The sequence below is a fragment of the Sorex araneus genome, chromosome 4 (genome assembly GCF_027595985.1).
Source record: "Sorex araneus isolate mSorAra2 chromosome 4, mSorAra2.pri, whole genome shotgun sequence".
NCBI lineage: Eukaryota > Metazoa > Chordata > Mammalia > Eulipotyphla > Soricidae > Sorex > Sorex araneus.
Genome location: NC_073305.1, coordinates 190,916,324 through 190,940,592, shown reverse-complemented (window position 1 = coordinate 190,940,592; position 24,269 = coordinate 190,916,324). Strand labels below are relative to the sequence as shown.

The window sequence follows — 24,269 nt, the reverse complement described above, 5'->3', positions numbered from 1 at the left end:
ACGCCTGCTAACAGGTCACAATCAATGCACATGGACTGCTGGGTCAGAGCATATGCTTATTTATAACTATTCTAAAGTTTCCCAAACCACTGCTCCAATCCAAAAAATGTACCAGAATGCCAGAAAGTGATTTCAAATAACTGTAATAAATTCTTGGCATTCTTCTCATAACTACCCTTCTCATATCTTCTGTTTTCTACACTTTTTACCTGATATTTACTCAGTACACCCTTTGCCCTCTCCTCCCCAGTGTGGTTCTCTTTTTCCAGCTCTCCTACATTCTTACCTACTTCTCAGACTTCTCTACTTTCCCGGATGAGCCTCAACCAAAATCACCAGTAGTCACAGGGAACAGTAAGGTCAAGATTTGTCCCACAGATCAGTGCTGAGAGACATTTAGGATGCAGAGTAAGCGCAAACCTGGTTCTGTAGAGACCACACAGTCTGTGATGGTGTCCCAGCACACACTACCACCTTCCGTGATGATGCTGCTGATAGCACATTGCTCTCTCACTTCCAGTCCAGCTTTGCAAATCATATCATACACTGAGGGAGAGAGGCATGTGGTGATATCATCTTCTAACATCTGAAACAAAAACCAGAAGATGCTGTTTAAAAGCGAAACAGGGACATTATTTATATATTTAAGCCTGGAAAATTGTATCTGCCTAAGTAGAATTTACTCAGGTATAACCAATGTTAACACACTTTTTGGATATCAGGAGAGCTTTATGATGAGAACACTGTGATTCTGTATTAAGAAATCTTAATATTTTCAATAAATGTTTAGGTTGAAAGTAAGTTTATTAGTCATCCTATTGAAGACACAAGGTCTCTGGATCTCTCAGACACTGAAGAATAGGCTCGGCTCCTTCCAGCAACTCTCCCCCACCCCCTATACAAAACTGGAAGTTCTGCTTGCTGGAGAAGGGAAAAGCAGGAAATCGAGCATAAAGAGGTGACACAGGGGAACTGCCTCTTCCTTAAGACCAGGTCTGTTCTGAGTGTCCTGCCCTAGAGTATAAGTTGCCACGTTTGAACCACTTCTCTTAGTTCCCTCAGTCCTACAGGCAGTGACTGCTTTTCAGAGGGAAACTAAGAGAACTGGTTTTTCTCCTGACTGAAACAAAAATACAATAAACAGGAAAAGTTATTCTCATTCTGAAGGGGTCTCCTTGCAGTTTTATAAAAGCTCAAGCCTTAAAGGAATGAGCCATAGTTCTTGAGAGGATGCAGGGCAGAGCTGTTGCACAAACACCCACTCCACTACTAGCGCTGCTCTAAATGACATCCTAAGCATTACCCTGACACAAAGCCAATGAATAGTTAACTGAATGGTAGGCTCCTCCGACTCTGAGCTGAGACTTCTTCAGGCCTCCACAAATTTCAGTTTTGAGGAACAAGTCTATCTTATCCACGACCAACAGATGCACAATTCTGAAAGTAGGATTTGGGGTTAAAATACATGCTTTATCCAAGCCTCCATTATTTAGACATAAAAATCGAACCGCAAATCAACAAAACGTTAGATGCTGCAACTCTTTGTCCTCAGACAAATGTGTGGTGCTCCGCTTTAGCGTGAACAGGCCTGGCTTCCCTCCTGACTAGAACCCAGAGTGTGAGTTTCCTGACTGCCCCTTCCTTCACGGGCCGCTGTCAGGCGCTGTGCTCAGCGCTGCAGCCCGTCGGGCACCCCGCGGGCTCCTCCCACCGTTGGCCTTGAAAGGGAAACGTCCCTAAGCCTCTTGGGGCAAGATGGTGTAAATCTTCAACATTTCCGGGCTGAGGTCGTCGCAGGAGGTGTTTGGTGAAGAGTGGCCGCTGCTGTTAACTGTGGAAGCGGGGGGTGGGGGAACACATCATCATTTTTTGGGGTGACTACATAAGAATCCGACTTTCGGCACAGAGTCGACGAGGCCCTGGACCAAGGAGAACCGGGGCGCCCGACACACGCCGCACGTGCGGACACCTCCCCGGCGCGGCCGCCACCGGAAGAGACTGCGTTCGCCCACATGTTCAGCCGGAAGTGAGGGATCAAAGGGGCACGGGACCACCAGGCAAAGGCCCCGCATCCCGCGAGCAGCCCCCGCCCCCCCCGGCTCTACCTCCATGTCTTCCGGCTCCGCGCCGTCGGCGCCGGAAGATGACTTCCGCGACTCCGCGCCCATCCCTCGGGCGCCCTGGATCTCGTACGGCGCAGGCGCGAGGCTTATCCTCTCGCGGGACGGGGCGGAGGGGGTGCGCGCAGGCGCGAGACTCGAATGCTCGCGGAAGGGCAGGCCCGGCTCGGCGGAGGCCGGGCGGCTGGAGGCCGGGCGCAATGGAGAAGCGCGGCCGGCTCGCGAAGGCGGTCCCGACTCTGCAGTCTGCGCAGCTCCCTCCGACACCTAAGAAGGAGCGGAGGCTGAGCATGTTCGAGAAAGAGGCCGTGAGTGCGGAGGCATCCCGGCGGACGCGGCTCCTCCGCACGGCCGGACGCCCGGCGGCGGCTCTAACGGAACGCGGGGCGCTCGCGTGTGGAGCCTGCCCGGGGCCGGGGCCTGTCAGGAGGGGGAACGGGACCCTGTGCGGGAAGGGCCTGTCAGCGGGATAGTGAATAGCGGTGGGATCCTGTATGAAAAGGGCCCATCAGAGATTAAATAGGACACTGTATGGGAAGCCACGCACACAGTTGCTGCATTAGGAGGGAGGGAGGAAAGGGGCTGAACAGGTGATGTTGGTGGGCCCCCACAGGTGGATTATGTGAGGCAGGGGGGAGAGAGAGACGGTCGCTTTCTCTTGATCCGCCTCTTCCACCCCGAGGAAGATTAGGACTGATAGTCTTCGGTCAGCCCCTCTGCAGCATGGCCAGAGTCCTGCCAGCCCCATCAGGTGGCTGTCTGACAGCCATCTGATGTCTGCTTGGTCTTCTCAGGACGGGAGCTGATCCCCGCCACCCAGTCTCTTGGGAGCCACAGACTGAGGCTGGAGCGAAGAATTGCTCTTTGCAGGAAAGGAAAGTCAGCCCTAGGCCTTACCCAGGGTTTTGGGGTTTTTGTCTCACCTCTCAGAAAATAATTTCAAGAGTAGATAAGCAGTGAATTTGAAACAGATTTTATTCAGAAGTTTTTAGAAAGGGGATGGAGGGAGGGAGAGAAAGTGAGAGTCACGTGGTCAAGAGAGAACGCAGCTTCTCCAAAGGTAGAGAGCTCCTACACATACCAGAGCATTAGATATAGAAGCATGAAAGTACACGTCACAGGGGAGGTGCAGGCACAACATGGCCTCAGTTGGACACGTGGTGGGTAGAAGCCGCACATGGGCTCTGGCAGCATAAACGTGCACAGGTGCGCTTCCTTTGTTCAGATGTTTTTTATAGGGTTTCTCCAACCAGGCCCCATGTGAGGCTTCTAGCTAGGTAAGAGTCCATTTCTAGGGTGATTGCTAACAGGGTAGAGTTGGGAGTGGTGATGGTCTTTTGTTCCTGCTGGAACTTATTCAGATGGGGATCCAGCCTTCTCTCCATCTGCTATTGGTATCAGGTGACTATAAGGCCTGAGCTCACAAAGTGGGCCTTTGCAGCATTGGGCTATAGGTTTTATTACATCCAAGGAATTCCATTGCCACTGGGGCCTTTCTCTGCCTAACTGTCAGAAACCTGGGCCTTGATTGTCCTCGCTGAGAGGCCAGTACATTTCTTGGCATTTCCCAGAGATTTCTGGTCTTCCTCATTGTGCTGTGCTGCACTCGGAGTCAGAGGGTTTGGGCTGACTATTGCCTGGGGCGTGCCTATCCTCAGCCTAAAAGATCTGACTCGTGAAGGCTTGATTGTGAGCCTGAGCCGGGGACTGGAGTACTCCTTTGCTGTGATTGTGATCAGTCATGCCTCCTCTCTTTTCCTCCCCCGAACCCCCCCCCCCCCCATCCCCACACCTGGGCACACAGGTGAGGGTTGGAAAGGACCAAGAAAGACTGCTCCTACTTGCCTTAGATCATAGGACTGAGTTAACGCATGTTTCTGAGCATGGAAGAGTAAGGACCCACTGCACAGGTGTAGACCTGTCTGACTTCCCTTGTGCCTACCTATCTCATAGTTTTCCTTGGAAGAAGTCACCATCATTAGTTTTAGTTTTAATTGTGATGAGTATTAGACTGGGGGATAATTGGTTGAAGTCTTGATGGGATAGTACAGAGGAGTAGTTGAGATAATTTCGGATTGAGGATACCATGCTGAAAAGCTGCGTGGACTATTGAAACTTCAACTGCATGTCTTTCTAGTTATACATTTTTTCCTTCACAAGATTCAGTTCCTACTGCTTGAGTATAAAAATTACATAACCTTCAGTGGTTGGAATCCACCACAAGTTTGTGTGGGGTAGAGGGTAGGTAAGAGCGAAGAGACCAGTCTGATAATAGTTGGAAATAATCATGATGGACAAGAACTGAGTATTAAAAGTAGGTAAGGGATATACATGACAACCGTTTAGTATCTGTATTGCAAACCACAATGCCCAAAAGGAGTGAGTGAGGTGCCTGCCATAGAGGCAGGCTGGGGGTGGAGTGGGGGTGATGGGAGGGAAATTGGGGACACTGGTGCTGGGAAATGTACACCAGTGGAGGGATGGGTATTGGAACACTGTATAACAGAAACCAAATCATGAACAGTTTTGTAAGGGTATATCACACAGTGATTCAATAGAAATCATAAAAAAAAATCACAGAACCTTAAACATTGCAAAAAGAAAATTGATTATGCTCGCTGTTTGAAAATCTATATTAGCAAGTAGCATTTAGAAGTTTAATATATTTCTAATGGCATCTCAAACTCATTCTAGACTCATTGCAAGGAAATGATATGTCAGTAGTGATAGGTTGCAGACCTCACCTGGCACAGACAAGAGCAGGAATAGAGTGTAGAAATACAAGTTTATTAGGGTGCGCTCCCAGGTGTGCCCTTCCAACCCCTGGCGAGCCGGGAGTAGGGCTGTGCCTTAGAAGAAACTAAGTGGATTTTAAAGTTGTCTTAGATGGGAAAGGTAACAAAGACCAGTGGGAATGGTGCTTGGTAAACAGAAGATACATCCTGGGGGCTACCAGGCTTGGGATGGGCCATAAGCCCTGTGTTCAGTGCCAGAATACAGGGTGATGTTGCTATTTCATCAGCCTGCTGCCATTTGATCCCGAGCAAACCTTACAAATAGGTGAATTAGACAGACTGTTTTGGTAACTGCCAAAAAAGTTTTATCATATTTAAAATCTAATTTCTAGAAGTGCATTACATCAGAAGACCAATATAGATGGTGAAAATAAGATGTGAGTTTTGGGGGCTGGAGCAGTGGTACAACGAGTAGGACATTTGCCTTGCACATGGCCGACCCGGGTTCAATGGCTGACATCCCACATGATCCCTCAAGCACTGCCAGGAGTAATTCCTGAGTGCAGAGCCCGGAGTAACCCCTGAGCATAGCTGGATGTGACCCAAAACACATACACAAAAAGTGAGTTTTCAGCATCACGTTTTCAGATTTTAGATCTCTTAGGTATTTTAAATTCAAACATTTAGGCTTTAGCTCCAAGCCAATCTTAGTAGTTGGAAGCCACTTAAAGATGTCGCATCCTTTGAATATAATGGGAAGGGGGAATGAGCCTAGATGCATTCTTCTGATTTAAAATAAGAAAGGTGCAGTATTTAGGAGGATTCAGTATCTAATAATTTCTCTTCCCCATTTAAAACATAAAGCAGTCTGATAAGTGAGCAAAAAGCAGATTTATTTCCATGGACTTTTTTGCTTGTATTCTTTGTATTTTGGGGCTACACCCAGCAGTGCTGTGTTTGCACTCAGAAATTACTCCTGGCAGTGCTCCAGGGCACCCTGTGGAGGCCAGGGATCCCAGGTCAGCTGTGTACAAAGCAAGCTGACCCTCTCTAATGAACTCCTAACAGGCAACATGAGTGGCTTCTCCCAGAAAGTACTAGTAACAATGATGTATGAAGCAGTTCTTTTCCATTGGTTGGTTGTAAACAAGACACTATAATGATAGCCAGGGAAAGGAAAAGAGGGAAAGGTGAGCACCAGGGTTTTCTCTGATCTACCTGGTGAGAAGTTTCAGACCACACCTTATGGAAAAAAGGAACAAGGATGTGGGTGCATGGAAAGGTCAAGGTGCTTTGAGTCAGCAGGGCATAGTATAAGGACTGTCTAAAGAACTCTGGGGAGCTGCCTATCTTCAACTCTAGTTTCATGTATCAATTCATCTGTTAAGGAACCACCTGTGGTTAAAGAACTACCCAAAAGTAACAAAAATCCCTGGTTTCATAGAAAATGCTTGGCATTCCTATCAGTAAGTGGGGAAAAAATCCATGTGGATAAGACATTGGTTAAAGTGCTAAGAAAAGTGTTTCAGTAGTGGAAGTGAAATGGTTCTAGACTTATTCTTTGACCTAGCAAACTTAAAAGCAAGAAAGCTTTCAGAAATTGTAACTCACTGCATTCTAGAGGGGCCAAAGCAATATTACAGTGGATAGAGTACTTGGCCTTGCAAGCAGCCTTTCAGGTTTGATTCTTTGCACCCCCATATGGTTCTCTTAGCCTACCAGAGGTGATCCCTCAACACTACCAGGTGTGCCACCTCCTCCCCTAACCCCCCTACCCAAAATAGAAAAATACAGAAACACTACAAATCATTCATGGAATATAAATGGGCATTATAAAAGTCATTGTAATTACACCTTATATTCTTTTTTGTTGTTGTTGTTTTGTTTTTTGGGTCACACCCGGCAATGCACAGGGGTTACTCCTGGCTCTGCACTCAGGAGTTACCCCTGGCAGTGCTCAGGGAACCATATGGGATGCTGGGAATCGAACCCGGGTTGGCCGCGTGCAAGGCAAACGCCCTACCCGCTGTGCTATTTCTCCAGCCCCTACACCTTATATTCTTAGGTGTACAGAGAAGTTTGAGCATGTTAAAACTGAAATTCTATATTGATGACATGTAAATACAAAATTGGAATTAATTGTCACTACAGATGGATAATAAATTTAGAAGCAGTGATAGTTAAATACTAGACATCAGTGAGTTATGAAATAAAAATTGTAATTGAGTCACAAAGGGAGGAAAGGGTCCAGACAAAAATACTTGAAGCAATAAAGGATATGGTTTTTTGGGTTTTTTTTTTTTTTTTTGCTTTTGGGGTCACACCCAGCAATGCACAGGGGTTACTTCTGGCTCTGCACTCAGGAATTACTCCTGGTGGTGCTCAGGGGGCCATATGGGATGCTGGGAATCAAACCCAGGTCAGCCATGTGCAAGGCGAATGTCCTAGCCGCTGTGCTATTGCTCCAGCCCCAAGGATGAGATCATTTTAGGTGATGAAAACATTCACAAATCCAAGAAACTGCAAACCTAAGCACAATAAGTGATACAGAAACATAATTTATTTTAAATGTAAACTTAGGAAATTTTAAGAACATAGGAAACAATAGAAGACCTCTTACCAGGAACAATACCAGCCACAAGGCACTGCGACATCATCTTTAAAGTACTGAAAGACACTTGAAGATACCTTAATTACAGTTTAAAATATCAGTACACATCCCTCTTTCTCCACCCACCCCCCCACTACCAAAAATGGTACTTACATGCTCATTAACTTTTAGAAGTACCATTATTTGGGGGGAGAGGGATTTGTAAACGTAGTATCACTTATATGCTTACATCTTTATAAGTGATAATACACTTCAACTAATGGACTTCATGGAGTACCCTGTGCAACAAAAGGTAAATGATGTTCCCTAAGCATGAACATGGAATCCAGGAATAATACATCAAAGGGATCATATGCCATGATCAGTTGTCATCCTAGGAATACAGGGTAATTAATGCAGGCTAATCATAGCTAGACAAAAACGAAGGAAGAAATCACAGGTATGGAAAAAGCAATTGATTTTAATAAATCATTTATGATCAATGGATATGGAAGGACTGTAATGAAGACCACATAGTTCATAGCTAACATACTGAATGATAGAAAACAAGGATTTTTTCCTCTAGGACAAGGATGTTCACACCTGCAGATATTTGACATACTGGATGTCCTACCCAAAGAAATCTATCTTTGTGACAATGTGGGTGAAGCTTGAGAAGCCATGCTTAGTGAAATAACGTCAGGAGAAGTATAAATGATCAAAACAAAAAGGCTTTAGACCTGATCAGAGTCAAGTAGTGTCTACTAGAAGAGAGAAGAGATTAAAACACATAAGGCCTCAATTAGATGGTGGTAGATGGTCATTAGACTTTTGGTGGTGGGCATGGTGTAGTGTGTAGGTCAAGTGTGAAGCTCTACACCTAGTGTAAAGTGATGGAACCTAAAAGAAGGCATTAATTTAAATGAGGCCATGAAGGTGAGCCCTAATTCAGCTGATTCCAGACTTCATGAACAAATTTGGAAGAGACGCCAGAGTGAAGTAAGCACAGGAGGATGACTATTTGAAGAGGCAGCAATAATAGAAGCCATCCATGGAATCACGGGGGAGAGGGGGACACCTTTGGACTCTTTGATCTACAATTTCCTCTAAAGTTGCATGTAAGAAAATAAATTCCTGTTTAACCACCTGGCCTGTGATATTTTCTTATAGTAACCCTAGCACACTGATAATGGATTAACTATCATTAATTTAGAACTAGTTCCTGGGGTAAGGAAGATGGTTAAAGGACTGAAGTGCATCCTTTTCATATACTTATCTCTAAATTTGATTGTTGGCACTGCATCCCCCAACCCCAGCATACCAAGTGTATCCAGAGGGAAACCCCAAACACCAGTGGGTATAGCTCAGGTACAACCAGGCTGAGTATTTCTGGAAGTGATTCTGGTCCCTTTGAGCAGTGTTTAGTAGCCATTTCTCAAAAAAAAAACTAGTCCCTATATTTAAATATCCCCTATATATGTTAAAATGTATTTGTAGGGGCTGGAGAGAGCACAGCGGGTAGGGTATTTGCCTTGCACATGGCTGACCCGGGTTCGATTCCCAGCATCCCATATGGTCACCCAAGCACCACCAGGAGTAATTCCTGAGTGAATGAGCCAGGAGTAACCCCTGTGCATTGCTGGGTGTGACCCAAAAAGCAAAAAATATATATATTATTTGTAGCTTAAGATCTCATTGAGAACCACGGAGATAGTACAGGAGATAAAGCATTTCTATGTGGCTGACCCAGGTTAAATCTGCACTGCATATGGTCTGAGCATTGCCAGGGACCATTTCTGAGATCTGGGTGTGACCTAACCCACCTCCCCAAACAAAAACTTTTCCATTTAAAAACAAAAAGTCTCAGTGACTTCTGACATTTCTGTGATAAATGTCTTGGGAAATTACATAGAATTCTACTGAATTCACCTCATGTGACCAGTATTGCTTTTTTTGAAACACTGATAGTAATAATGAGAAAACAACATACTCATATTCCTCATGAATATATGTGCAGTAATTAATAAATTTATAGTAAGGGTAAGTTAAATTATGTCAGTGTAGTGTTTAGTGATGCAAGTTGAACGTTGAAGACTCAATAAAAGTTGAATCACTAATGATGAAAGTTTGACAAATGATACACCACTTTAAACCAGTTGCTCAAATTGTCATGATTGTAGCTGAATCTAGTATTCCGTTCCTTTAAAACATGCAGTGGTAGGACAGATAGCATGTTCACATAGATTCCAAAAGAAAAGCTAGGAAGATTCTGCATATGACATTCTCTCTATCAGTTCAGCAATCCAATGAACCCTCAGGTGGAAAATGGGAGAGGGAAAAGGAAGTATACTGATCCTGTAAATTTCTGTAACGTGAGGAAAATAACATTTAGGGAGTACATATTCTTCCATTATGTGCTCTATGAAGGGCTTTAATTTGGGTTGGGGGGTCACATCTGGTCACACATCTCATTCCTGATTGGTTGAATCTTGATCAATTGTAAGACAAATGCGATACCTGCTATCTCCAGCTCCATGAGCTGTACTATCTCCAGCTCCATGAGTTTTAATCTGTAGACTTAAAACTGCAATAGGTTCTGAGAAAGGTTTGATAGAACTGTTGATTCACATATTTAGTAAAATTAGGTATGTAAACATTAGAATCAAAAACTAGATACACAGTTCTATATTAAAACAATACTGTACAGTATTTAAAACAAAAAAAAGTGCTTCAGAAGAAATAAACATGTTCTTCGCTAGGGAAAACAAATATTTGAAATCAACAAAATATTTTCCTCTAAAACAAGGGTGTTCACCCCCATAACTGTTTAATATATTGAATGTCCTACGTGAATAAAATGTTAGAATATAATTTGTTGGTTTTAAATGTAAAATGTTAATATTCATATTATAGTATAAAATATTCTAAATATTACTGTTTTAGTATTGTTGCAGGCAGTGAAATGGTACAGGTAGGTGGGTAAAGGGGTCAAATGGTACACACTTCAAGGTCAGTCCTGGGGATGTAAAATTGAATGTGGTGACTCAAGGTAATATTTATTCCATAGCTCAGCATAGAAAAGACAGTAGTCTTAAAGTTATGACAGGAAAAATTTTGTGACTGGTAATGTCAACTAAATGCGACTTTATATTCACTATAAAATAAAATATATCTGTAATATGTCCACTTAAAACTATAATATTACTGTTAACATTTCCAAAACCATAGTATGACAGACCAGAGAGATAGTACGGTGGGTAGGACATTTCCCTTGCCTGTGACTGGCCTGGGTTTGACCCCTGGCATCCCATATGGTCCCTGAGTGCTATCAGTAGTAAATCCCTGAGCATCTATGGGTGTGGTCCAAGACACAGAAAAATAAAGTATTTTGAAATATGAAGTTATTTCCTTCATTGAGAACCCTGATCTCTCTGTACATTATGCAGCAAGAATGACCACTTAAAGGTAAAATACAAAATATATGCATCCATTAAAAATTCTCCCAATAGCTTTTCTTTGCTCTGAGAATAAAATTCAAACTCCTTACCAAAAATAATTGTGGCTCTCTAGTCTCGTTTTCTTACTAGTCTTTCCCTAAGAATGCTTCAGATGCATTAATGACATTTATCTTCTGATGACACATTTAGTTCCTGCTTTGAAGGCTTAGCTTTTCTTATTCCCTGTGCCTTTAGACTAAAGCTTACAAAATTTTATTTCAGAGGGACTACCCTTGATCATGTCTAAATTAGTTTCTCGATTAATTTCAAATGTTATTAACAACTACTGCTTTTTAAAATTAGCCTCTTCATTTAGCCCTATACATTACGATCTATCAGCCCTCTTTCCTACTTGAATTTTTTCTACTTGGATGCATAGTTTGTAATTATGAATTAATGCAAGCAGAACAATTTCTGTTAGAATAATTGCAGTCTAGAGCATTTTTCTGGGCCATACTTGGCAGTAAAGAAATACTCCTTTAAGAAGTGCTGAATGTAAAAGAATATTTAAAGTCAAATGTATGAAGTGACATAATAACTTGTTACTTTGCAAGACTTATAAAAGTGTTGCCTAACTTACTTATAAAAACATAAATGAGAAGTAAAACAAAGCCTTAAGAATTCAATGAAGGGGGCCCAGAGCAACAGTACTGCAGGTAGGGCATCTACCGTGCATGAAGCTGATTCAGGTTTGGTCCCAGCATCTCAGGGACTAAATGAACATCTCAGGTGCTCATCCCCTGAGCACCACCAGGAGAGATTCCAGAGTGCAGAGCCAGGAGTAATTCTTGAACATCACTGAGTATGGCAAAGAAACCCCTCAAAAGTTCAATGAAGGGTAATAGTTTCATAATCTTCATGTAAGAATCAGGGAACATAATGGTTTTCATTAAATCTTTTCCTCTTAGCCACTTATCACTGTCACTCCCGTCACTGGATTTTTTTTCCTTCACGGAGAGTCTAGGCATTTAAGTGCAAATTTGTACTTTAAAGAAAGATGGGAGTGTGGAGAGATCTTACATCAGGTAAGGCTCTCTCCTTGGATGCGGCAGATCCAGGTTCAGTCCCTGGCACCCTATATTATCCCCCTGAGCCCACCAGGAAGTAATCCTTGAGCAATGAGCCTGAGTACCTCTGGGTGTGGCCCTCAAGCCAATCATAAATAAATACTGATATTCAGATTCCTGTTTCTTCTTTTGACAAAATGATATGATCTAGGATATAGAATAAGCACATAATCATAAAAATCTGTTAGAATGGATTTACAAGAATCCTGCATGAGGATTCTTTTTTCCCAGTGGATAGGGCACACCTGGCAGTGCTGGTTGGCTCCTCTCAGTAGTGTTCAAGGGACCATGTGGTACAGGGGATGAAGCATGAAAAGTACATTCCAACCTCATGAATCACCTAGCCCTGCACCAAGTTTACTAATTCTAAAATTTCGTTATACAATTTTAATAAAGCATCCCCCTCCCTCTTTCTTTCCCTCCATCTCCTCTTCCTCCCTTTCTCCCTCCTCCCTCTCCTCCCTTTCTTCCTTCTCTCTCACAGTATGCACAAATTTTAAAAGAACGACTGAGAGAATCCATTCATGATGTTCAGTATGTGGAACCTCCATTTGATGACTCAATTGCTGATATAGGTAAAGAATGGAAGAGTGCCCTGGCAAAGCTGAAGTTTGCGAATTCATATAGAATGGAACCACTGAAAAAATTTCAAGCTCATTCTGTAGAAATTAAAGCCCAGCAGATATTAGAGGTGGGTTTTACATATATATGTCAACTGGAATAAATCTGTCTAATGCATATATAGATGTGACATCTATCGTGCCACATGACATATAGTAGCAATAACTTAGCTTTGAGTGCTTGATAAACTATGTTAAGATATATGGCACTCCAATTTAACTGATAGATGTTTTGGTATCATGTATCTATACAGTAAACAGTGGTTTGTAGCCATAGCAAACTCTTTACATTGAAATTAATTTGTGCAAATGATAATTAATTGGCTTATATCACATATGAATAAGAGTAAAGGGAATATTTTGTTATTTCATTCAACTCTTTGAGTTTCCAGATTTCTCCCATATTTGGAGAAATAAGTGAAAAAACAAACATTTAACAATGCATATTCTTAACTAGAACATCTTAAGAACAGAAATCTCCAGTTTTGGTTTTTGTTTGTTTGTTTTGGAGCCACAACTGTAAATTCTCAGGAGTTATCCTGGCGCTGCACTCAGAAATCACTCCTGACAGTGATTGGGGGACCTTATGGGATGCCAGGAATCAACCTGATCACCCACACTCAAGGCAATTTCCTTACCTACTGTACAGTCTCTCAAGCCCTTACCCATTGTATTATCTCTCCAGCTCTGCATTGATTGTTTTTCTCTCTTAACTGACTGAAATCTAAAATTCATTAGCTTGCTCTTCAAGCCCGTGTTCTGCCTTTGCTAGCTTGTCTGTATGTTTCTTTGCTTATTTCCACTATGGAGAAGCCTGTGCTCTCTCTTGAAAGAGACACACCTCTCCCTTACTCTCCCTGCACATCTTTCTAAATACGTTTCAATAAAGAGTTTCTTGTTACACACACACAAGTCTAAAGTTCACAATTGTGAAACAGACTTTCCAGTCTGGTTTAAAAACGCTTCAATTTTGTGAAATAGATGCTTTAACACTATATTAATATAAATATTATTTGTGCTAATTTAGATATCTAAAGGTGACATTCAGACATTACTGTCTTTGCTATTAAAGATCTGGATTTTTTAATTATAAAAAGCATATGGAACCTGTGGACAGCTTAGTGGAAAAATAATGCATTGCATGTGTAAAGTCTTGAATTTTACCTTCAGTATACCCTGCATGCATGGAACATGATCCCACTAGCACTGATATTTGGGATCCCTGGCACCACAACAAAGTGTCTGATCTTAGGTGTTCTGCAACCAAGTGGGTACAAGCACAGCATCTAAGTGTTTGATTCAGTGAATACCAATACATACACCACAACTAAGTGTACCAATACATACACCACAACTAAGTGTGCGACCTTTGGGAACCACTACAGGGCAAGTGTGTGGTCTCTGGTCATTGCAACAGTGACAGAACGGGGAGGGGTAGATAGATGTGTTGATGAATAAGGGTGACCTTTTCTGAGTCCCTTTTCATCTTTAGTCTCCAGGTGTAGGTAGTAGGCAGAATTTTCTGAAGACCAGAATCCCTTTGTGAGACTTAGCCTAATTCCACCTGTTTCCTTGTTTTTTTTTTAATTTTTTCCCACTTTTTTTAAAATTTTAAAATATTTATTTATTTATTTATTTATTTATTTATTTATTGAATCACCATGAGAACAGTTACAAAACTTTCAGGTTTGCGTCTCAGTCATACAGTGATAAAACACCCATCCCTTCACCAGTGCATGTTCCACCACCAAGAACCCCAGTATACCCCCCTCCTGCCCCCCACCCTTTTTCCCACTTCTTAAACTTGAAATTTGATTTTCTTTGGTAACAACTGAGATAAGCTAGTGGGAAGAAAATATTAAATGTATATGTATAAATGATTTTGTTTGGGAGCCACCCTGACTGTTCTCAGGACTTACTTCTGGCTCTGCACTCAGGAATGGCTCCTACCAGGGTTTAGGAGACATTATAGGGTGCTGGGGAACAAACTCAGATCCACTCTGTGCTAGGCAAGTGTCTTAGCTCCTGTACTATCTCTCTAGTCCTGATTAATACACATTTATATAAAGCTGATTTTTTTCAAGTGAGAACATTTACTAATATGGAATACATTAATATTTAGGAGATTCACTTTCCAATCTCCTTCCATCACCATAAACTAGTATTTCTGAGCTGAGCTAATTGTTAATATCTGGCAAAGATAAATTGGTTCACAACTTAGGGAACAAAGAAATTCAACTCAATTTAATACCGTAAAGTAAGTTACTAATTAGTTTCTATGATTTAAACACTGTTGCACTGTCATCCCATTGTTCATCGATTTGCTTGAGTGGGCATCTGTAATATCTCCACTGTTAGACTTATTGTTACTGTTTTTGGCATATTGAATAGGCCACGGGTAACTTGCCAGGCCCTGCCATGCAGGTGGTATATTCTCGGTAGCTTGCCGGGCTCTCCAAGAGGGATGGAGGAATCGAACCCTGGTTAGCCACATGAAAGGCAAAACACCCTACCTGCTGTGCTATGGCTCCAGTCCATGATTTAAACACTAATTGTAAATATTTGACAGTTTACATTTGGTGTGTCTCAATAGGCCTACCACTTATAGCTTAAATTTATTAAATATAGATGGATTTAACATTTCATTTACAAGTGATAACTTATTGATGCAATGAACATGATAAGGTTTATTGGCTCTATGGATGGATGAAAGAGATCAGTGATTTCTTCTTGGGTACAGGGGGTACTGAACATAGTTCCAGACAAAGGAATGGTTATACTGAAGGAGCATGCAGTCATCTTCCTATAACCAGTGGCCATCATGTTAAAAGAGCACACAGGCAGTTGAAGCCTAGGATTTGTTAGACAGCTTCAGAAGAAAAAATGTATATTGTTAAGTGTCTGAAAGATAATGCTGCAGTCCAATGTCTATGGATTCATTTTCTTTCTTTTTTTTTTTGTTTAGTGTTCTTTGTTTTCTTTCTTTCTTTTTAAACAAATTTTAATGAATCACTGTGAAATGCAGTTACAGACTTAGAAACTTTCATGATTGCGTTCCAGTCAATGTTCAAGTACCCATCCTTCCACCAGTGCCCATTCTCCACCTCCAACGTTCCCAGTATCTCTCCCCCGACCCTCACCGCTTCCCACCCCCTGCCTCTGTGGCAGGCACATTCCCTCTTAATCTCTCTGTCCTTTGGGTGTTAATGGTTTGCAATACAGGTATCTTGCAAACTGCCATCATGTTTGGTTCATACTCTACTTTCAGTATGCATCTGCTATCCCGAGCAAGCCATCCAACCATCATTTACTTGGTGCTCCTTTCTCCATCCCAACTACCTTTTCCCCCAGTGCATGATTTTGGCTTCCAAGGCATGGGGCAATCCTCCTGACTCTTATTTCTACTGTCCTTAGGTGTTAGTCTCCTATTATGTTACTTTATATTTCACAAATGAGTGCAGTCATTCTTTGTCTCTTTCTGACTCATTTCACTTAGCATGATACTCTCCATGTTGACCCACTTATATGCAAATTTCATGATTTCATCTTTTCTAACAGCTGCATAGTATTACATCGTGTAGATATACCAAAGTTTCTTTAACCAGTCATCTCTTCTCAGGCACTTGGGTTTTTTCCAGATTCTGGTTATTGTATATAGTGCTGCCATAAATACACAAGTGCAGATGTCATTTCTATGTACTTTTTTGCATCTCTGGGATATATTCTGAAGTGGTATTGCTCAGTAAAACGGGAGCTCGATTTCTAGTTTTTTGAGAAACGTCCATATTGTTTTCCAAAAAGGCTGGTCTAGTCAGCATTCCCACCAGCAGTGAAGGAGAATCCCTTTCTCCCCAGATCCATGCCAACACCAGTTGTTTTGTTCTTTCGGATGTGTGCCAGCGTCTCTGGTATGAGATGATATCTCATAGTTGTTTTGATCTGCATCTCCCTGATGATTAGTGATGAAGATTATTTTTGGCCATTCAGATTTCTTCTTTGATAAAGTTTCTATTCAATTAATCACCCCATTTTCTGATGGGATTGGATGTTTTATTCTGGTAGAGTTCAACCAGTGCCTTGTATATATATCCTTGATATAAATCCCTTATCAGAGCTCTCCCTATCCCAGGGGACCCAGCCCCAGCAGCCAACCTCCACTACCCAACCGCCACCATGCTCCAGGCCACTTTTCTCATGCATAAAGCTGACCTGAGTGTGTGAAAAGTGAATTGATATGATTATATGGTTTTTATCTTTTCTTTTATTGATATGATGGATTATATTGATTGACTTGCGAATGTTAAACATTCCTTGCATCCCCGGGATGAATCCCACTTGGTCGTGGTGTATGATCTTTTTGATGAATTGCTGAATTCTATTTGCTAATATTTTGTTGAGGATCTTTGCATCCATGTTCATCAAGGATATCATATGTCTTCATTTTCAATGGAAAGTAAAGACAAGTAGGGAATTGTGCCTCAGAGAGTTCAGATCATCTGCTGTCATCAACCCCTCCTGAGAGAAGGGGACAACTGGTACTCTATGTGGAAAGTAGGATGCATCTAATAGAGTTCGTTACTTATTTTTAAATAGAGCACTTTTTAAAAAACCAGTATTTCTTTTTTTTTTTTTTTAATTTATTTATTTTTAATTAGAGAATCACCGTGAGGGTACAGTTACAGATTTATACACTTTTGTGCTTATACTTCCCTCATACAAAGTTTGGAACCCATCCCTTCACCAGTGCCCATTCTCCACCACCCGTAAACCCAGTGTCCCTCCCACCCTCCCCAATCCCATCTCCCCCCCACCCCACCCTGCCACTGTGGCAAGGCATTCCCTTCTGTTTTCTCTCTCTAATTAGCTGTTGTGGTTTGCAATAAAGGTGTTGAGTGGCCGCTGTGCTCAGTCTCTAGCCCTCATTCAGCCCGCAACTCCCTTCCCCCACATGGCCTTCGACTACAATGTAGTTGGTGATCGCTTCTCTGAGTTGACCTTTCCCCGGAACGTGGGGCCAGCCTCGAAGCCATGGAATCAACCTCCTGGTACTTATTTCTACAGTTCTTGGGTGTTAGTCTCCCACTCTGTTATTCTATATACCATAGATGAGTGCAATCTTTCTATGTCTGTCTCTCTCTTTCTGACTCATTTCACTCAGCATGAAACTTTTCATGCCCATCCACTTGACTACAAAATTCTTGACCTCCTTTTTTCTAACAGCTGCATAGTATTCCATTGTATAGATGTACCAAAGTTTCCTCAACCAGTCATCCGTTCTGGGGCATTCGGGTTTTTTCCAGATTCTGGCTATTGTAAACAGTGCTGCGATGAACATACATGTGCAGATGTTGTTTCGATTGTACTTTTTTGCCTCTCTGGGATATATTCCCAGCAGTGGTATTGCTGGGTCAAATGGGAATTCAATATCTAATTTTTTGAGAGTCGTCCAAATTGTTTTCCAGAAGGGCTGAACCAGTCGGCATTCCCACCAGCAGTGAAGAAGGGTCCCTTTCTCCCCACATCCTCTCCAACAGCGGTTGCTTTTGTTCTTTTGGATGTGTGCTAGTCTCTGTGGTGTGAGGTGGTATCTCAAAGTTGTTTTGATCTGCATCTCTCTGATGATTAGTGATGCAGAGCACTTTTTCATGTGCCTTTTGGCCATTCGTATTTCTTCCTTGGTAAAGTTTCTGTTCATTTCTTCGCCCCATTTTTTGATGGGGTTGGATGTTTTCTTCTTGTAGAGTTCAACCAGTGCTTTATATACCATTGATATCAACCCCTTATCTGATGGGTATTGTGTAAATATCCTTTCCCATTCTGTGGATAGTCTTTGGATTCTGGTCACTGTATCTCTTGCGGTGCAGAAGCTTTTTAGTTTAATGTAGTCCCATTTGTTGATCTCTGTTTTTACTACATTGTTTAGTTCCGTGTCACGTTTGAAGATACCTTTATCTTCAATATCGTGGAGGGTTTCGCCGACCTTGTCTTCAATGTACCTTATGGAAAAAACCAGTATTTCTTGATCTAATATCCTTTGGTAAAAATAGATGTTTTAGGGATGAGGTTGAAGCTTAGTATCTGAGCACTGGGCTTTTCATGTGTGAGACTCTAAATTCAATCCTTAACAAGAGAGAAAAAAAAGAAAGAAAAGAAGGAAGAAAGGAAATGAAGGAAGAAGGGAAGGAGGGAGGGGAAGGAAGGAAGGAAGGAAGGAAGGAAGGAAGGAAGGAAGGAAGGAAGGAAGGAAGGAAAGAAGGAAGGAAGGAAGGAAGGAAGGAAGATAAAAAAGGGAGGAATGGGGAAGAAAAATAAAAGGAAAGGAGAGGGAAAGGAAGAAGGAGGGAAGTAGGGAGGGGAGGAAGAAAAAGAAGGAATGAAGGAAAGGAGGGATAAAGGAAGGGAGGAAAGAGGGATGGAGGAAGAAAGGGATTAGAGGGAGGAAGGAAAGCCAGAAGGAAGGAGGAAAGAGGAAGGAAGGACAGACATGCTGTAGATAACTTTGGGCTGGGAAGATAGCCCTTTGGACTAGTATGCATGCATTTCCTACTAAATGCTCTGACTCAATGCCTCGAACTTCAGGGTCCCCCAAGCACTGCCAGGAGCAACTCCTTGAGCATTATACCAGAGTAGCCCCTGAATGCTGCCTTGTATGACCAACCCCCCACCCAAAAAAGACATGAGTTGGGAAGTATACATTTTGGGGGTCAGGTGTGATCCATGTATAAGAAATGCAAAGACTGGATCCTACTCTTATCTTCAAGGAGCCTCGGTCAATGTGTGGGTCTGGATATTATCCACCCTTCCAGATGTGGCAACCAAATATGGAGATTCGGAATTTGGTGTGCTGGGTCTTCAGGGCAACCTTTCCTAGGTAACTGTGGTGTCTGTGGCTTTTTCTGGTACCCCATACTGCTAGTTTCCTGTTTTTCCCTTCCATAATTGGTCAGCCTGTCAGTTACCACTGGAACCCAGAGCATTGGCTAATTTAGTATTAGCCTGAGTCAGTTGAAAGCCTGTGACATTATTTTCACTAGATACTCCCAGTCTCTTTAGTATCTGTAAAAAAGCATAATGCTAGTGTTACACTTTATGCTTTATACTATGGACAGATTCCTGCACCCCCTTCCCCCACACCAGTGATCTATGAATTCACTGACACCTGTGCTGAGAACCTTTAGATTTCCTGGCACTTTCTAGGAAATCTCAGAAAATAGCAGGAGAGAGTGGGCCATGGGGAAAGGTTAGAAAGAATTGGGTTCTAATTCCAGGAGACTGCAGAAACAAGGGATAGCATAACTCTTACTTTAGGAAAGCCCAACTATGAATTTTAGTAAATATATACATTAAAAATTATTTCTCTAAGAATTCCCAGATACTTTTAAAAAATTCCTTTCGTGACTCCCTAATAGTTCTTTGATAATCATAAAAGAGAAGGATATAGTTTGAAGATTGGTAATGAAGGCTAGTTGAACATAATAACAAAACCAAATTTTCTTCAAAATCAAGATTTCTTCATGGCTACTGAAATAAATGGGAAATTCAATATTACTTGGTTAGGAATATGTGTATTTTTAAGTTAACGTGTGTTTTTTTAGACATGTTTTCTACTTTAATTTTTATTTAGAAAAGTATTTCATTTGAAAATTTAAATGTTTTATGTTTTTTTTAAAGGCTGTTCTAAAAGATGTCAAATATGATGATAAGCTCTTCTCTCATTTGTCACTTGAGTTAGCAGACCAAATATTATCAGCTGTCAAAGAATTTGGGTACCACCGTTACAAAATCATTATAAAAATATTATTAATTCAAAAAACCGGTCAGGCAATAAATGTAAGTGTTCCATAAATCCAGTATCTATCAATTAGAATAGTAAGATCTCTCCTCACTGCTGATTTGATGTTCTTTGTGATGCTCCAAAGTGCTTGGCGAGATTAAGTCCTCATCAGTGAGACTACAATTTTATTAAATCTATTTTCTTTTGCTGTAAATTATTTGAAAGTACTTTGAAATGGCAATTTTCTAATAGAAATTTATTAAATTATGTGACTGTCTTATTGTTGATCATACCCATTTTACAATTCAACATCACTTAATGATTAGCCAATACAGGGTCCAGGGATGTGGCTCAGTGGTAAAGTGTGTGCCTTGTGTATGTAAGACCTGGTTCAGTCTACTTACCAGTACATTTACTTTGAGCATTTAAGCATTTTAGTACAAGAAGCTTTTACTTCAGATGAAGAGACAAAGTAATGCAGTATAAGGTCTAAGAGAAAATCATGCAGATAGTATGATGACAGATCCTGAGTCTGACACACACAGTTACCTGAAAATCCAGCAACCAGGCAGCTGAAGCAACTGAGGTCAGTCCTGCCTTAGGATTCTGCACTCCATATTTTCTCTGCTTTGAACAGTCTTCTCCTTGTTCTTTGGCTGGTTCCTTCCTGAACTAATGTCCATCAATTCCTGGTAGTCACTCTGTCATGCCAGCACATTCCCATACCCTATTTTTTTCCTCAGAGATGTGTTAGCCTCTGGAAGTCTCCAGTTCCAGAGTATGTGTGCGGAGAGGTGCCAGTTCTCTGCTTCCTAGAGCCAAGACACCCTTTGACTTAATGATTGTTGCATGATCAGCTCCTTTACCTATTTCTCTCCCAACCCTCTGTCTGGTGCTCTCCTCCAAATGGTCTCTGCAGAGTGCCACTGCCACACAATCACTCTTAGCTTGCTATGCACTCATTGAGCTTAGCTGTAGCCTCATTTTAATAAGCAAGATCTTACTGTTTATTGAAAACTCTGTAATCAAAAATGCTGGTAATCTCATGAAATCTTTACAGCAGGGGCTGAAGCAATAGCACAGCAGGGAGTGTGTGTACCTTACATACAGTGGACCTGGGTTCAATCCCCAGCATTCCATATGTGATTCCTGAATCATCCCAAGAGTGATTCAAGAGTGATTCCTAAGCACAGAGCCAGGAGTAATCCTTGAGCATTGCTGGGTCTGGCCCCAAAAACGAAAATAAATAAATCAATAAATTAAATAAATCCTATAGCAACTTAAGCAAGTAGATTTCATCATCCCCAGTTGAAATATCAGGGAAATTTAGTAGTATAAAACAGTATCTATGGATTTGCTCACAGTCTTGTGGGTCAGCCCACTTCAGCTAGGAGCTAGTATTTCTGTTGGTCTCAGTGATGTTCTGGCAGCTCTAGTGACTTGGTTGGCCTGGAGATCCAACCTGGTTTCTCATGCTGTGTTTGTCAATTGGTATGACTGCGGATAGGATACCCAGTGTCTCCTGCACATAAGCAAGCTGCACAGTGTCACATTCTATTTCTCAAGGCAATACCCAAGGCATACACATAGTCAAGAAGTGAAAATGGCCCCAGCCTTATAGAGGAAAAAGTCAGCAAATATCTTGTGACCATTTTAGCGCTCACACAGAAAAGTAGGCTGTAATCAGGTCATGTTTTAGAAATGAAACTATGTATTAGCATGGACTAGCAGCTTTCATGTACAAGTGAATGTCATTTCTTCTTTTTTTTTTTTTCTGGAAAGGTGGGCACACCCGGTGTTGCTCAGGAGTTACTCCTAACAATTCTCGGGGGTTCCATGGATTGATCCCAGGTTGGCCTTGTGCAAGGCCAGTGCCCTCTCTGTTATACTATCTCTCTAGTCCCTGCCATTTCTTCATAACAAAACAAGGTCATAACAGACTTTCAGGTAATAATTTCTCTTTTCTTTATTCGGCTTTTATCTCTATCCTATGGTGCTTAGGAGGCAATGTGATGCCAGGGATCAACCCTGAGACTCTCTCATACAAAGCACATATTCTTTCCTTTTGAGCTACATTTTCTCCCTGGCTGCAAGGGTTGTAAGAAGAACTCTTCAGGGGACTGAGAAAATACAGTGGGTAAGGCAGTTACCTTCACCTGGCCAACCTGTGTTTGGTCCCTGGTACCCCATATGGTCCTCCACACTCTGTCAGGAGTGACCCCTGGGCACAGAGCCAGGAGTAGGCCCTGAGCACTTATGAGTATGGCCCCAAAACAAAAACAAAAAAAGAATTCTTTATCAGGGGCTAAACCAGAACTACTGAACCTAAATTACAAAAGGTCTCCTGTTCCTGTCCCCAGATGCTCTGCTAAGGTCTCTGCATCAGAAACCACCATCTCCAGTAAAAGAGAAGGATCAGAAAGCATCACTATTCAGTCTTTTTAGGGAAGGGGAAAATTGGACAAAATATTTTTTAAAATATAGCTTTTTTAGATACTAGCACTGTAGCACTGTCGTCCTGTTGCTCATCGATTTGTTCAAGCGGGTACCAGTAACATCTCCATTGGGAGACTTGTCATTACTGTGTTTGGCATATCAAATACACGGGGAGCTTGCCAGGTGCTGCCATGTGGACAGTATACTCTCGGTAGCTTGCCGGGCTCTCCGGAGAGGGACGGAGGAATCGAACCCAGGTCAGCTGCGTGCAAGGCATATGCCCTACCCGCTGTGCTATTGCTCCAGTCCTTTTTAGATACTAATGAATCTTTCTAAAAAAACTAAAACAACAACATTGCATTTATTTAAAAATTACATATTAACATGCACAACCTAAAGTTGATCTTTAAAATTTTCTCTTATAGATTGCCAGCAGATGGATATGGGATGTTGCTTGGGATAGCTGGGTTGCTGCCAAGCATGAAACTGAAGGTTACGTGGCATTGGTCTTGATATTTGCTCTTTATTGTGAATAGCTTGATGTGTACTAAAGAGTGTTTCACTCTGAGCATCCCCTCAAAACATGGAATTTATGGATTTTGAGGCTCAATTTTTTCTGATTGAAACTTTTAATTGTATTTCTTTAACAACAAACAAGTAAAAGTTTTTATTTACCTTAACACTTACTAGTTGATATATTTGTTAACAGTCTATTAGCCTAAAGTATGTGAATGCCAATAATGGATTATAGTATGGGAAAAATATTTATCATTCTTGTTATATCTAACAAAATTTAAATTTGCCACATGAAATTGTGACACAAACTGTTAAGTTGCCAAATTAAATGTTAATATAGATTATGGAAAACTTTTTATGCTGTTGTTAGAATTTAATGAAAATTTGTTTGGGGCCAGAGGGATAGTACAGTGATACTTGCCTTACACGTGGCTGACCAGGGTTCAATCTACAGTACTGTATATGGTTCCCCCAAGCCTCCCTAGGAGTGATCCCTGAGCACAGAGCCAGGAGTCGGCCCTGAGCATTGCTGGGTGTAGCCCCCCAAAACCAGAATTTTTATTTGTCCCAAAGATATTATGTGTATGTGCCAAAGTATATACATAGCAATATATCTGTATGTGTTATATATATTAACATTAACATGTATTAAAGGACTGGTCTTCTAGTTTATTAGAAAAGTTAATTAGAAAGTTAGAAAAGTGCTAAAAACTAATAGTGGCACTGTAGCACTGTCGTCCCGTTGTTCATTGATTTGCTCGAGCAGGCACCAGTAATATCTCCATTGTGAGACTTGTTACTGTTTTTGGCATATCGAATACACCACAGGTAGCTTTCCAGGCTCTGCCATGTGGGCGAGATACTCTCAGTAGCTTGCCAGGCTCTCTGAAAGGGTCGGAGGAATTGAACCTGGG

The 24,269-nt window shown here is 41.7% G+C and overlaps 2 protein-coding genes across 4 annotated transcripts in view; one reads left to right on the top strand and one right to left on the bottom strand.

The window, feature by feature from the left end:
* Positions 1 to 2,175, bottom strand: part of ERMARD (ER membrane associated RNA degradation) — a 28,227-nt gene extending 26,052 nt beyond the window's left edge. For 2 of the 3 annotated variants that reach the window (XM_055136472.1, XM_055136473.1), the window contains exons 1-2: positions 2,106 to 2,175; positions 421 to 586 (exon numbers count right to left, since the gene is read on the bottom strand). In XM_055136472.1, coding sequence (XP_054992447.1) covers positions 421 to 586; positions 2,106 to 2,168 — 229 coding nt within the window. In that variant the 5' untranslated portion in view covers positions 2,169 to 2,175. Of the gene's footprint in view, positions 1 to 420; positions 587 to 1,711; positions 2,083 to 2,105 lie in introns of those variants that run through there. The other variant, XM_004617275.2, reaches the window with a different exon arrangement.
* A 4-nt stretch (positions 2,176 to 2,179) lies between these two features.
* On the top strand, positions 2,180 to 23,974 carry DYNLT2 (dynein light chain Tctex-type 2). Its single transcript, XM_055136474.1, has 4 exons — positions 2,180 to 2,428; positions 12,494 to 12,700; positions 20,301 to 20,459; positions 23,265 to 23,974. The coding sequence occupies exons 1-4, from the start codon at positions 2,321 to 2,323 to the stop codon at positions 23,373 to 23,375; spliced, it is 585 nt and encodes a 194-aa protein (XP_054992449.1). The 5' UTR covers positions 2,180 to 2,320; the 3' UTR covers positions 23,376 to 23,974.
* Positions 23,975 to 24,269: the final 295 nt, after the last annotated feature.